Genomic DNA, 13,353 nt, shown 5'->3' with positions numbered 1-13,353 from the left:
TATTTTAGCATATTGTAGCACCCAAGATGCGATTCTATCCCAATCACGTGATGAATTCATGAATGGGGCACAACCACATTTCGAGCGCATAGCAAGGTTGGTACCATTACAACATACCATGTACTTATTGAATAGATGAGAATACAAGATAAAGGCTTACACATACCGTTTCTTTTGGAAATCTTGGTACCTAGTGTATCTATCACAGTATCAACAAACAAATGGATTCTCGGACCACTAGTCTCATGGCCTCACAGCTTTTGTTTTTGCGAAATTGTAATTTTATTACTCAGCCAGGACCAACATGGTCATTGTTACAAAAGTTCAGATGTACTTCTGCAGCATACAAGGATATTGCATCCCTAGCAAAGTTCTGGTTACTTTTGGTATGAGTAATATGAATTAGACATTAATCATATAAAAAGCCATGGTTGTACTATATTGACATTTGATGAATAGATCAAAAGTTTTCCCTAGAAAAAAAAGGGCATGGATCTCTCTCAAAATGAATCATACTGTGGTCTATATTCACTTGCTCTCTGAATAGAACGCAGCTTCAGTGACTTTATGAAGTAAAGTCTCACTGTCACTTAGCCCCCTCTATCAGCCATCCATTACAGATCTGACACGTCAGATTGACCCGTATTCCAAACTGAAAACTTTAAAGTGCTCGAAAATAACTGAAAAAAATCCAATAAATCATAAATGTTTCGTTTTGTATTCTAGGAAAGTTTCAACCCATTTGGATGTATGGTTTGTGATTAAATAGCCTTCTGAGCTCAAATAAATAAAAAATGTTTATTCACAAATGATACATCCAAATGGATTGAAATTTTCACAGAATACAAAACGATATATTTATGATTTACTCGATTTTTTCAGGTTTTTCTGAACACTTAAAAAAATTCATTCGGAATATGAGTCAATCTGATACGTCGGATCTGTAATGAATGGCTGATAGAGGGGGCTAAGTTAAGGTGAGACTTGGCTTCATCAAGTCACTGAAGCTGTTGGGACAAGGGATACTGATTCCAAACTACCAGATTCAGCAATGACCAACAACTGGCTTCAAACTAGCGCCCCTTGATTGTCGGCAGGAAAGTATCAGGTGATACCAACCCCCATGCTATCAATTTTTTAAAATTGGAAATTTCAAAAAAATCATGTATGTTCACAACACATGCATAGACAACCCCTAAAAATTCATCATAAATAGTGTCAAAAGAAGGAAAGAAAAAAAAACACTATTCACATATAAAATTGATCTGGATTTTTAGGGGTTGTTGACACATGTGTTGTAAACATTCATGACTTTTTCAGAATTTTTTGAAATGTTTAAATTTAAATTTTGTAAGTTAGTAGCATGGGAGCATGTGAGGGTTGGTATCGACATTTTCCCGATCGTCAGAAGTTCAGATTCTTGCTCATGGCCTCACGGCTGGTGCCATTGTCCTAAAAATCTAACTCCTTGCTGGAATGGATCAACAGTTTGTTTTCTAATACGCTCGTTGATGATTCATACACGTTTTCTGGGTCAAGATGCGCGACGCTTCTTCCACATTTTCATTTGTTTATTAAAGCCTATATGCACCACCTTAGTCGTATGCTTAGGCAGTAAGAAACGTGGACACGTTTTCCCTAGAAGTACACAAATACGAGTAATCCGCACGAACATAGAATTTTAACGCGGCGACTTCTTGTAAGCACTCAACTCAGGTTTAGGTGTACCCGTGCACTACGCCTTTCCCCATTTGTAAACAAAAATAAGAAACGATTTAACCTTGGACATGGATTATCTACTTCTGAGCTCAAATAAACCTGCATGAACAGTAAATTGTAAAGAAATAGCCAAAAAAATCTGAATTTTTGTGGATTGAACATAAACAACTGTTCTACTCACGGTGTCTCAAAATATAAGACCTAAAACGTCTTATATTTTGATACGGAGGGAGGAACATCCTACAGATTTACCTTGAAAAGACATCCGTGGAGTCCTATACAAAAAAAAACCACAAAAATTGGGACTAAAAAGACGTATTTTGGAGCAATCAATTTTTTTTTGGTTACTCATCTAACATGTCTTTTTGTGATGGATTTTTGCAGAATATTAGAACACTTGTTGATGTTCATCCACAAAAAATATATCCTTTTTATTTATTTATTATCCATGTGGTCACATTTGCGCTCGGGGTTAGAGTAACAAGTTCGAGTGTTCACATTGTACATTTTTGGGGACAATTACCTCTCTGTCCTTAGTTTTGCGAGCATGTGGGTTTTGCCCATTGTTTTCAACTCTGTTCAATTTTGCCCTAAAAGATCATTTTAGGTCACCGATGCCCTTTGACATGGTCAAAACCATTTGACCGTTGCTTTGGACATTCATAACATTCTTTGCGAGTAGTCCGCATTGGGTTATTTGTATCAGTTTTCGCCCGGTTTTCCGTAAATTAACTGGGCAACTCTCTTCTTCTTAATTAATCGATGAGGCAAATGTTTTGCCTCCGTTTAAAAAAAAACAAATTCATATAAACTCGAAAGAATGAAAATGAGTTATCTTATTTGCGTTTTTCACAGCTCGTATGAATTTGTTATGAATTTTTAAAATAAGGGTCAAACGGTCAAAGGGTATTCTGGAGACCTAAAATGCTTTTTTAGAGGTGAAACTGAGCAGAGTCGACAATTAAGGCAAAACCCATTGGTAGGAACCAATTAAGGCAATAATGGAATTGTCCCTTCTTCTGTCTAACAAAAAAAGAGATCCAAATTTATTATAAAATTCACCAGAAATACAAACCATCCCAAACATAAAAAGAATTGATCAAGGTTGTAGGAGGATTAAAACCCGAACTTATCTACTAGCCGAAGCAAGGCATCAGGATTCCCCTTTCCGCCAATGGTCTCCAGAGCGACAAGCATTTGGGGGGAGGTGAATCCACGAGCTCAACAAAGAACGAGGGAAGGGGGAGGCGTTGCCCTCTTCCGCCTGTGAGATGGGAAAGAAAGAGTCACGAGTCGATTATGGATGAGAAGTTGTGTCATACATTCGTGGGTCAAGTGTTTACCAGTGTGTTAACTAACAAAAAAGACAAAATCAAATGTAATTATTACTATTTTTTTGCAAAAATATCCATTTTATTATAAAAGTTCACAAGTAGTACAAAGCACCCCAAACGTAATAAAATTACATCAGACTCCCTAGACAATCCATCGACCACTATCGGCGCCCTAACGGGCTGTCAACACGCCGGTTTCGTAAGTCTCATACTGGAGCCGTCTTAACATTGTTGATGATGGCCAGAAAGTCTTTATGCACATGCCCCTAAGAACCAGCATTATGAAGATATAAACGTTGTTGTTGAACTCTTAAATCAATCTGAAGAGCCTGACACTAGACATTGGCAGACTCAGAAGGGTATGTACACCCATTAATTCCAGTAAGAAAGCATAAACTAAGTATATAGAATACATCTACATTGCAAAATAGTTGGAGAATTTGAGATATATTGAACTGTGTACACTCATTATGGTAAACCCGGCTCCGCCACTGACACTATATCTCGTTGTCGCGTCCACACGATGATAAATCTTAACCTCGCCACCTCAAGAAGACAACATTATTGTACGTAGAGCTCCGTCGACTCCATCTTGAGGGATGAATTCGAGGAGGATCAAACTCCTAAAGACCAACTCAAAGATGAAGCGTCACCATCGGCCTAAGCGTGGCCCCTACAATGACTCAAAATGTAACCTAAACTAGCCAGACCCGAGGCATCGAGATTCCCCTTCCTGCCATCAGCCGCCGGAACAGCAGGAAGAGAGGAGGCGAATCCATGGGCTGACCGGTGGAGCTTTGAGGGGAGGGAAACTTTTCCCTGACGACGTACGCACCATGGGCAGGAAAAAAAAATTCCCACAAAAAAAAGCACGTACCGTTTACTTGTATTTGTCACTAATCAAAGCCAATTTTTTTGTCTTGTTGTCAGATTTGTCGATAGAATGAAACTACGACCAAAATTCTACAAGATGTATGTTCTACGAATAATGTCTTTTCTTCACTTATTTTACAACATATTTTTGGAATGAAATCTTGGAACTAAGAAAATATCTACATTTACCACTCGTCCCTAGGGCATCTACAAAGATAGAGTCCATGGTTTTCTCTTTGGCCTCTCCACATCATTTAGAGCCGGCGATAAAAAAACTCATACAGATAAGTGTGTCATTAACTAACATTATTAAGTGTGACTCTCAATCGTTTTTTTGTGGTAGACGATTCAACTTTAGTTATTCAATATTAAAGGAGATCGGATCGATCAAACTAAAATTAAAACAAATAACTTGATTTGTTATCAAACTAGTAGTCACTCAAGGTTATTCAAAATCATCTTCTTTAGTTTCACCTTTTGCATCTCTAGTTTCCAACATAACTCGGGGTAAAGGAGCAAAACAAAGCAAACTAACCTCTTATAAGTTTTAAAGAACCGAGCCCATCCACATTGATGAGAACCTAATTAAGATCGGACGCGGCTCGTCGGCAGTGCCTTCACGCACGGCAGAACTGCCGTACGGGCCAAAATCAACCATTCATTCACTTTCCATCCCATCCAACGGTCTTCTGCTACCGAGCGAGAGCTGCTAATAAACTAGGCGCCAAAATCACGTCTGCCGTCTGGCCTTCTCGTGCCAAAAATTGCCGCGCCGTGTACCAAGGTGAGCTGCTCATCGCCGCGTAGAACCAAGTTCCTGTTAAGCTGCTGCCGCTGCCGCCGCATCGCCCGTTCGAGCAGCCGCCGCCGCCGCGTCGAATTCAAACTGCACGTACACGTTGCGATCTAAGACAAGGAGTCACGTTTGATCTTCATAGGTAAAAACCAAACATCATCATCGATCCCCTAATCCACTTTTCAAAACTGATCCGATATTCTTCCTTGTACAGTCCAATGAAAAACACAAACGAGGGAGATTACCAGGCCAAAGGTAGTCTGAATACGTGAGTGAGATGCAGTATAAATATTACAGTTCTATTTTTAAGTTATTTATTTATGCCCAGCGTACACTAATTTCAGTACTCTGTTAATAGAGTGCACTTCAGTTTCCTTGAGAAAACTGAAAACTGCTATATTCGGATTGTGCTTGGCACGGCTGTACCTGCAATTTTTGGTGCTTGGCATGGCTGTACCTAGAGACCACTAGCAAACTTGGGGCACTTTAGACTTCAGAGGACCAGATAGAGGATGGGATGCGATGCAACTGCGGCATCTCAACCAACATGGCAGCGACAGTGGCTTGACGGTAACGCAGCGGCTGCAGCTCGACGGTGACGACGCGGAGGTGGCTCCGTTGGACGTAACGTGGCGGCGACGACGGCGGCGGCAGCTTGACGGCGACGAAACTGATGCAGCTCAATAGCAACGAGGGCACAGCGGCTCGACGGTCCGCTACTTTTATGATCCATGCAGTAGGCCTCTCTCTAATTTTTGGCGCGAGAAGATTCAGAGTATAGAGAAACAAGCAAGTTCGTTGGACCCTTCTGTTCGTTTGTTGGTGAGTAGCAGCAGTCCGTTGAATGGGATGAAAAGTGAATGAATGGTTGATTTTGGCCCGTACGGCAGTTCTGCCGTGCGTGAAGGCACTGCAGACGAGCCGCGTCCATTAAGATCACTCGAGGTAGTGTTGTCAAAGACAAATCTTTTGCAATGAAAACTATCGAACACTACTTCGTCATCCCACTGTCGGTAGAGAATACATGGGGCACAAAATATCAAAACAAGAGAATCACTAACCAAAACACACACCTAACTGATTGACCCTATCTTCACTGTGAAAGGGCCCTACACCCTCCCCTTCAGCATGTGAAGATTGACGGTCATCAGTCGACGAGACCAAAGCACTATAAGCTCTTTGGCGTGGACCGCTGACCAAGACGACTGGCCACTTTGGGAATAGAGCATGAAACTTTTTTTCGCAATGGTGTATCCGCCACTGAGATGTTTGCACAAAGAACACAAGAACACAAGACTTTTTTAGATGTTACTTCGAGTTTTCTTAGGGTATATATCCTGCTAAAGAAGGCGAGATGGCGGCGGCTTCTTGAAGATGGAATAAGGTGCTCCCCGCCTAGCCCCCATTCCGATGGCGCGTCTAGCATCGTCGGTGGGCGTGTGGAGGTGTGTCTCTGGTGAATTTATCTTTTGTGGATCTGCTCGGATATGTCCGTCGTCCGTCTATATTCATGTGTCTTCAGGTTGAATCCTTCTGATCTATGCTACTTCTCATCGGCGACGATTGTTGTTCTGGCGCACTGATCTTATGGGGCCTTATCACGATTACTTCCCGACTGTCTACTATAACAAGTTTTGCCGAAGACGCGCTAATCTTATTCGACGAACAAGTTTTGCCGAATCCAGTGAGGAAGGGGCGATGATGGTGGCGCGTCTTCGGCTCGCTTCAGTGCTTGTAGTCGTCGCTAGGTGGACTACGAATCTGGATGTAATTTTTATTATTTCTGATTTGTACTGCTATGATTGAAGATGAATAGATCAGATGTTTCCTCGGAAAAAACTAAGGCCTCCTTTGGTTTACATAATTTTGTAAGAATTCTGTATGATAGGATTTTCGTAGAAAATATTCCTTTAGTCCTTTGATTTATATAGGAATAGAATCACATTTCCATACAGGATTGACTTCTATCCTTCATATTTCAAAGGATTAAAAAGGAACACTATCTTGGACTCGACGGAAAAAAATATCCTATCATATGAACCAAATGACATCTCCTTTTTATCCTAAAAAAAATGACATCTCCTTTTTATGTTCATAAAATTTAAGATACATGCCGTTTCATTTTCTACAGCTTTCCTATTCTTAGGACATTCCTATATCCTACCATGAGCCAAAAGACCTAAACCCACTGTGTCGCTGCACGAATCTAGACGCGATCGATCCGCCACGCTAAACCCTCCCTGTCCGAGCTTCTTGAAGGACTTCTCCCCCTTCACTCCACCCCTACAAATCGAGCACGCGGCCCCGTGGACCTCAGCCGCCACGCAGCCAATGGCCACAGCCGCCGCCGCCGCCGCCGCCGCACGTTTCACCCCGGCCATCCTGCCCCGTCCCCGCAGGAGGGTCCCCGCGCCGTGCGCCTCAGCGAGCAGCGCCTCCGGACGCGGCAACCGCCGGCTGCGCTGTGAGTTCGTTGCCAGCGTCGGGAACGGCGCGCTCTCCGGCGAGGACGACCCTCGACTGATAGACCGCGTAAGAAGCTTCCCCGTTCCTTGTTTCTTGTTCTTTCCCGTCCATTTTTCGTTTCTTCCGGCCATTCGGCCGAACAAGTGATGTACGGTCCGGGTAAGGCGCGGTGCGTTCCCCTGGCGCTGAGAACCTGGAGTGTGGCGCCGCGGTGAGGTGGAACTTTGAAGCAAGAAAAATTGCTGCCTTTTCTACGACATAGGTTGTCGCTGCTGCTGCTTATATTGCTTTTCTTGGGCTGTGCATTGTGTCGAATACCTAGGGTGCATAGTGGCATTGCAGTGACCGGAGTGTACTTCCGATACTTCAGGAAACTATTGTCTTATAGTTTAGCATTTGCTTGCCATCTTACATTCTTACTGCTCTCTCTTATTGGCTGCTGTGGTTATGCTAAGTTTGACTTGGACAAGAATAATGACAATGAACTTGAAAAGACAACCCTCTGCTGCGCAATTTACGGGGGACAAAACTGTAAACGATGCTTTAGTTCTATATACTGAACTTCAGATGTATTATTCTCAGTATAGATGTTGCCCTAAGAGAGGCATCCTGTCTCGACTTTATATAGGCATGTCAATTTTTTCCGTACAAGGCTGTGGCATTCTTTGTGAAATAGCTATGCTATTTTTTCCCAAGTTGATAGCAGATAAATACTGTAGTTAATTATTGCTTCTTATTAAGACAAATGACATACTCTTTACAATTCCATCTACAGCAAAAAGCTCTTGATGCAGCAATGACTGACATAAACAATTCTTTTGGAAAAGGAAGCGTTACAAGATTAGGCAGTGCTGGTGGTGCTTTTGTGTATGTTCTTAATTGCTTAAATATATCAAAATCCCCTTATAAGTTCCATGCATGCTATTCATACTTACTGTTACCTTGTCTATCCAGTGAGACTTTTCCGAGTGGTTGCTTAACACTAGATTTTGCTTTGGGCGGTGGCCTTCCAAAAGGAAGAGTAGTAGAGGTAACTTACTATAGTTTATTCTTCTTTCATCGTGGCACCTTCGGATCACCATTTGCTCTGATTTTTGCAACTTTACAATAAATTGAAGGTGTATGGTCCTGAAAGCAGTGGAAAGACCACTCTAGCTCTGCATGCCATTGCTGAGATACAGGTTTTTTTCTTCCTATATTAGACGCCATTGTATATTTCATGATCCCCATAGAACTTAACGATACTTCAAACCCCCAACATCCTATATGCAGAAGCTAGGAGGAAATGCCATGCTTGTTGATGCAGAGCATGCTTTTGATCCAGCTTATTCAAAAGCGCTTGGGGTAGATATTGAAAATCTGATTGTCTGCCAGCCTGACAATGGAGAGATGGCACTAGAAAGTAATACATTCTCTACTGCTTATGAGGGCTCAGTACCTTTTGTTTGAATAATCTTACTTGCATCTGTTGTAATATTGTTGTACCTGTAAACAGGGTTACATAGTGAGTAGTGACTAACTTGGATTTTTCGCATGCTAGTGACTATTTTGTATTTTTCGCACACAAAGTTTCTCTTACAGTAGAGGACCTTTTGCGTGACATTTTATCTTTTACCATCTGATTGACATGTAACAATAATTAATGACACTGCAGCTTTATAATTTTCCTGGCATTTGTGGCATCTAATATATTTTTAGCATCTTTTGCCAAAAAAATAACTTAGCCCTTCTGAAGTTAACTATTATTCATAGACGTATTTTGATTTGATGACCAGAAATTCTTGGATTGTAACTTTAATGTGTGCATACATATCTATTTTTATTTTGGTACATATACTATTTCAAGCACCTGCTACGGTTGAAGGGTTAGTTATTGTGTGCAAACCGGATTATCAGAATCCACCCGTGATGCCAAACACAGCCTAGTGGTTGTTAGACTTCTGTTTTCGTGATTTGACTAATATGTCTCTTTCTCTACCAGTTGCGGACCGCATGTGCAGATCTGGAGCAATAGATCTCATCTGTATTGATTCAGTATCAGCTCTCACTCCACGTGCGGAAATTGAAGTATGATTCTCTTTCCTTTTTGTTTTTAGCATAGATTTATATTCAATATGATGCATGAAAAATATGATTCAGTTATTTGCTAGGGTGAGATAGGGATGCAGCAGATGGGTTTACAAGCTCGTCTGATGAGTCAAGCATTGAGAAAGATGTCAGGCAATGCCTCAAAGGCTGGTTGTACTCTAATGTTCTTGAATCAAATAAGATACAAGGTGTTCTACATTAGCTCTCACCTGACTGTTCATTTCCATCTTATTCTGTCATCTAATTAATTTCGTTTTTTCTAGATTGGAGTATTCTATGGGAACCCTGAAGTCACTAGTGGAGGGATAGCTTTGAAGTTCTTCGCGTCAGTTCGCCTAGAGATACGACACATTGGGAAGATAAAATCTGTAAGATAGACAAAATATTTCACCTTCCGTAAGACATGACTTGAGAAAGTTCATCTTATTTTGCCAAGGCCAAGGGAGATGAAGATATTGGTGTCAAGGTCCGTGTCAGAGTGCAGAAGAGTAAAGTATGTCGTGAAGAAGTCTACTTCTTGTTTTGTATTTTGCTCCACACTTTGTACATTGGGCATGATTGTCTTTTCTTTTGTTCTTTGCAAGGTCTCCAGGCCCTACAAGCAAGCTGAATTCGAGATCATGTTTGGGGAGGGCGTTAGTAAATTGGTTGGTGTACAAAGTTTTCAGCTATTCTCATTGGATCTCACTAGATCTTTTGCTAAAGAGAGAATTCATACAGGGTTGCATTCTTGATTGTGCTGAGCTGATGGAAGTTGTTGCAAAGAAGGGTTCATGGTATAGTTACAAAGATATAAGGTATGCCGGTAGCTTTAGAAGAAATTCATTACGGCTTGTGAATGTATTAGCAAAACACAACCTTCTAGCAGCTATCCTGTCATGCCATTCTCCCCAGTCCTATTACCATGTGAACTAAATGTGTTTTGGCTGGCTATATGTGCCCTTTGATTCTGTAGAACCATCATATCATATCATATGTACTGAATTCCTGTTCCTCTTTTTGTGGAACTGCAGTAACTTTATGTAGCCTATACTGTCTGAATTCTACTTCATGTTCATTTGCTTAAATTTGAGGATTATGAGGATATGAACGTCTGCTACATATATCCATACAGGAAACTAGCCAGAAAACTCCAAGGTGGTCTCACATAATTTTCTTGTGTTTTAATATTTTATGATTGTTTCTATATACTGCTTCGGAAATCTGTTGTTGGATTTGCATATTCCAAACAGGGGCATAATCGTAGTTAATGTTATTATGTAACTTCATTCAAATTAAAATAACAATGAGTATATTTCATTTTTGTTTTGATAAACTATAAATTTGCAGCTTTCATGTGTTCCTCTTTTTGTGTGCAGACTGGGTCAAGGTAGAGAAAAGGCACTGCAGTATCTCCGAGAGAATCCAACCGTCTGCGATGAGATAGAAAAGGTTTGTTTGATTGTACACCTGCGCTGTTTAGACATTTGTTTGCTAGAACAACTGCGAGTATTTACCTCACCACTACCTGATCTGAAACATTTCATACCGTATTATTTACGTGCTCCCAAGTCATATACGAAGCCGTCACCATGTGACTCAGACATTTGGACATGCCTGCTATATTGATTAGCCATTTAAACGAAAAAAGTACTAGATGCAAAAAAGAAAGATTATCTAATGAACAATTGGCCTTATCGTTTCGCTAGCGTCACATCATTTTCCTTACAACTGCGCTTGGTACACTTGCAGGTAGTCCGAGCCATGATACCAGAAGGAACCAGGCATATGGCCATGCTAGCTTTCGGGCAGTCGTCGTCGCAACCCGAGGAGGAGGAAGTATATGATGACTGACGACGAACATCAAGCCCCGAAGACGAACCGCTAACCCGTCTGTCTAGCAGCGCAATTCCAGGAATTTTGACCCCATAGCGTCTAGCATCAGAATTGTAGCGGCTAATAGTGGCCCTTCTTCGCCGAACCTAAGCGAACGTTTCAGTGGTACACCCTGTGTTCTTAGGATTTTGATATGTTGGTTGTTTGCTGTAACAACAGCAACAATGTACCACCATCCACCAGTACTAAAAAGGGCTTGACCAGTTAATCATGGGAAAAGACAATCTATCTCATATGAAAATTCAATCAAAACATTAAGCTTGAAGCACTAGAAATTGAAATAATTGCTCACGCAGAAAATTATTGCCAGAAGTAGATATAAAAAATCAGGACAGTAATAGGGTGCTAAATAGAACACAATGCAAAAAGAATGACACGCAGGGGAGCAACCAGGGCTTGGCGTGGGGCCGTTCCGAACAGACAAGATATGAAATTATACCTAGTCAATTTCAGAAAATTCCCCTAAAACCATAATGAAGACTAAGCATGGCATCTTATTGTACTAAAAGTAAACTGCACAAAGATAAACTATATTACAAGTGCTTTTGTTTAAAGCCTAAATCAAGGCTTTGTTACCTCTATTCATTGTTGAAAGCTTATAAAAGGTCACTTAAATTGACCTTTCCCACTTGTACGCTTGGACTTCTTTTTAGGGAAGTGGCCATAAGCTTGATTTTGTGGCAACTTGAATTTGTAAGTTCCTTCCTTCATGTGAATTAGGCTGCTCTTTTTTTTGCGCGAAAATGATCCGATCTGAGATGCGGTGTGTGCCCCCAAATGGGCAGGAGGCCTAGGGCTGCCCAACCTGAGATGGATGAATGTGGCAATGCAAGCCAGATGGCCGTGGCTGCAAAGGACGGACAAGGATAGACCATGGAGTGAGTTCCAAATCAAAGTGTCTGATGACTCGATGCGAATCTTTCAAGCGGCAACAAGGTGCACGCCGCATGATGGCTTGGACACGCTCTTCTGAGAGGATAGGTGGCTTGACGGACGGAGGATTCAGGAAGTTGCACCGGTCATCTACACCATGGTTCCGAGCCGTGTTAGGAGGACGAGCCGGCTCGGTCAGGTGGTGACGAATGGCTCTTGGGCTGATTGCATTAATCCTGATCTTGGCACGCATGCACTGCAAGAGTATTTGGAGCTTTGGCACAGAGTGCAGGCATGGGAACCCACAGAGACTGGCCCGGATGTTTTCACTTGGTCCTGGGAAGCAAATGGGCAATACTCAGTGCGATCAGCGTACGCTGCCAAGTTTGGGGGCCGGGAGGTGATTCCGACTGCGGAGTTAACGTGGAAATCACGAGCTCCGTCACAATGCAAATTCTTTACGTGGCTGGCTTTGCGCAACAGATGTTGGACGTTCGACCGGCTTGCTAGAAGGGGGTTGCCACATCAGGACAAGTGCCCACTTTGTGACCAAGAGGAGGAGACAATAGACCATGTGCTGCTAACCTGTGTCTTCGCCAGGACAATCTGGGCGGCGGTCTGCACTGCGTTGGGGAAGCCTGAGTGGACGCCAACCCCGCAGGATACACTACAATCTTGGCTCTGTACGAAGCAACGGTTGAATACGGTGGTCAAAAAAGACCTGCATGTTGTTTTACTACTGGCACTGTGGGAGTTGTGGAAGCATCGGAACGCTGTGGTGTTTGACGGCGAGTTGCCATCGATCCACCAGCTCATGCGAAGAATAGAGGCGGAAGGAAGGACTTGGGCGCGTTCGGGACTTATGAAAGGCAATGTTGACTTCGTGCTTGCGGGTTTAGCGAGGTGGATTAGTGGGGAAGAGTAGTATAATGTGTACTAGGTGGAGTGGTGGTGTCCATATGTGTGAGTAATCACCACACTTGTAATTGACTGGTGGAGGCTTTCTATGCCTTTCCTTCTTTAATATATGATATGCACACTCGTGCATATTCGAGAAAAAAATGATCCGATCTATTATAAAAGTTCACCGGAAGTACCTAGCATCTCAAACATAATAAAAATTACATCCATATTCCAAGACTACCAAACGACCACTACTGCCGCAAGAACGAGCCGCCGACGCGCGCGCTGCCGCTGCTCCCCTACCGGAGCCAGCTTGACCTTGTCGATGACAGCCAGAAAGTCTTCGTGCACGTGCCCCTAAGGACCAGTGCCCTGGAGCTGCAGTCGTCACCGTTGAATCCTTGCATAGATTTGAAGCACCTAACA

General features: G+C 42.3%; 1 protein-coding gene across 1 annotated transcript; it reads left to right on the top strand.

Moving 5' to 3' along the window:
- Window positions 1–6,966: 6,966 nt before the first annotated feature.
- LOC123122736 (DNA repair protein recA homolog 1, chloroplastic) lies at window positions 6,967–11,362 on the top strand. The gene is made up of 13 exons (XM_044543067.1): window positions 6,967–7,254; window positions 7,964–8,055; window positions 8,143–8,218; window positions 8,307–8,369; window positions 8,461–8,590; window positions 9,170–9,255; window positions 9,339–9,464; window positions 9,540–9,644; window positions 9,713–9,769; window positions 9,861–9,923; window positions 9,997–10,073; window positions 10,635–10,707; window positions 11,008–11,362. The coding sequence occupies exons 1-13, from the start codon at window positions 7,054–7,056 to the stop codon at window positions 11,107–11,109; spliced, it is 1,251 nt and encodes a 416-aa protein (XP_044399002.1). The 5' UTR covers window positions 6,967–7,053; the 3' UTR covers window positions 11,110–11,362.
- Window positions 11,363–13,353: the final 1,991 nt, after the last annotated feature.

The sequence above is a fragment of the Triticum aestivum genome, chromosome 5D (assembly GCF_018294505.1).
Source record: "Triticum aestivum cultivar Chinese Spring chromosome 5D, IWGSC CS RefSeq v2.1, whole genome shotgun sequence".
Taxonomy (NCBI): domain Eukaryota; kingdom Viridiplantae; phylum Streptophyta; class Magnoliopsida; order Poales; family Poaceae; genus Triticum; species Triticum aestivum.
The sequence above is the reverse complement of the archived record's forward strand: the minus strand, read 5'-3'. Positions and strand labels throughout refer to the sequence as shown.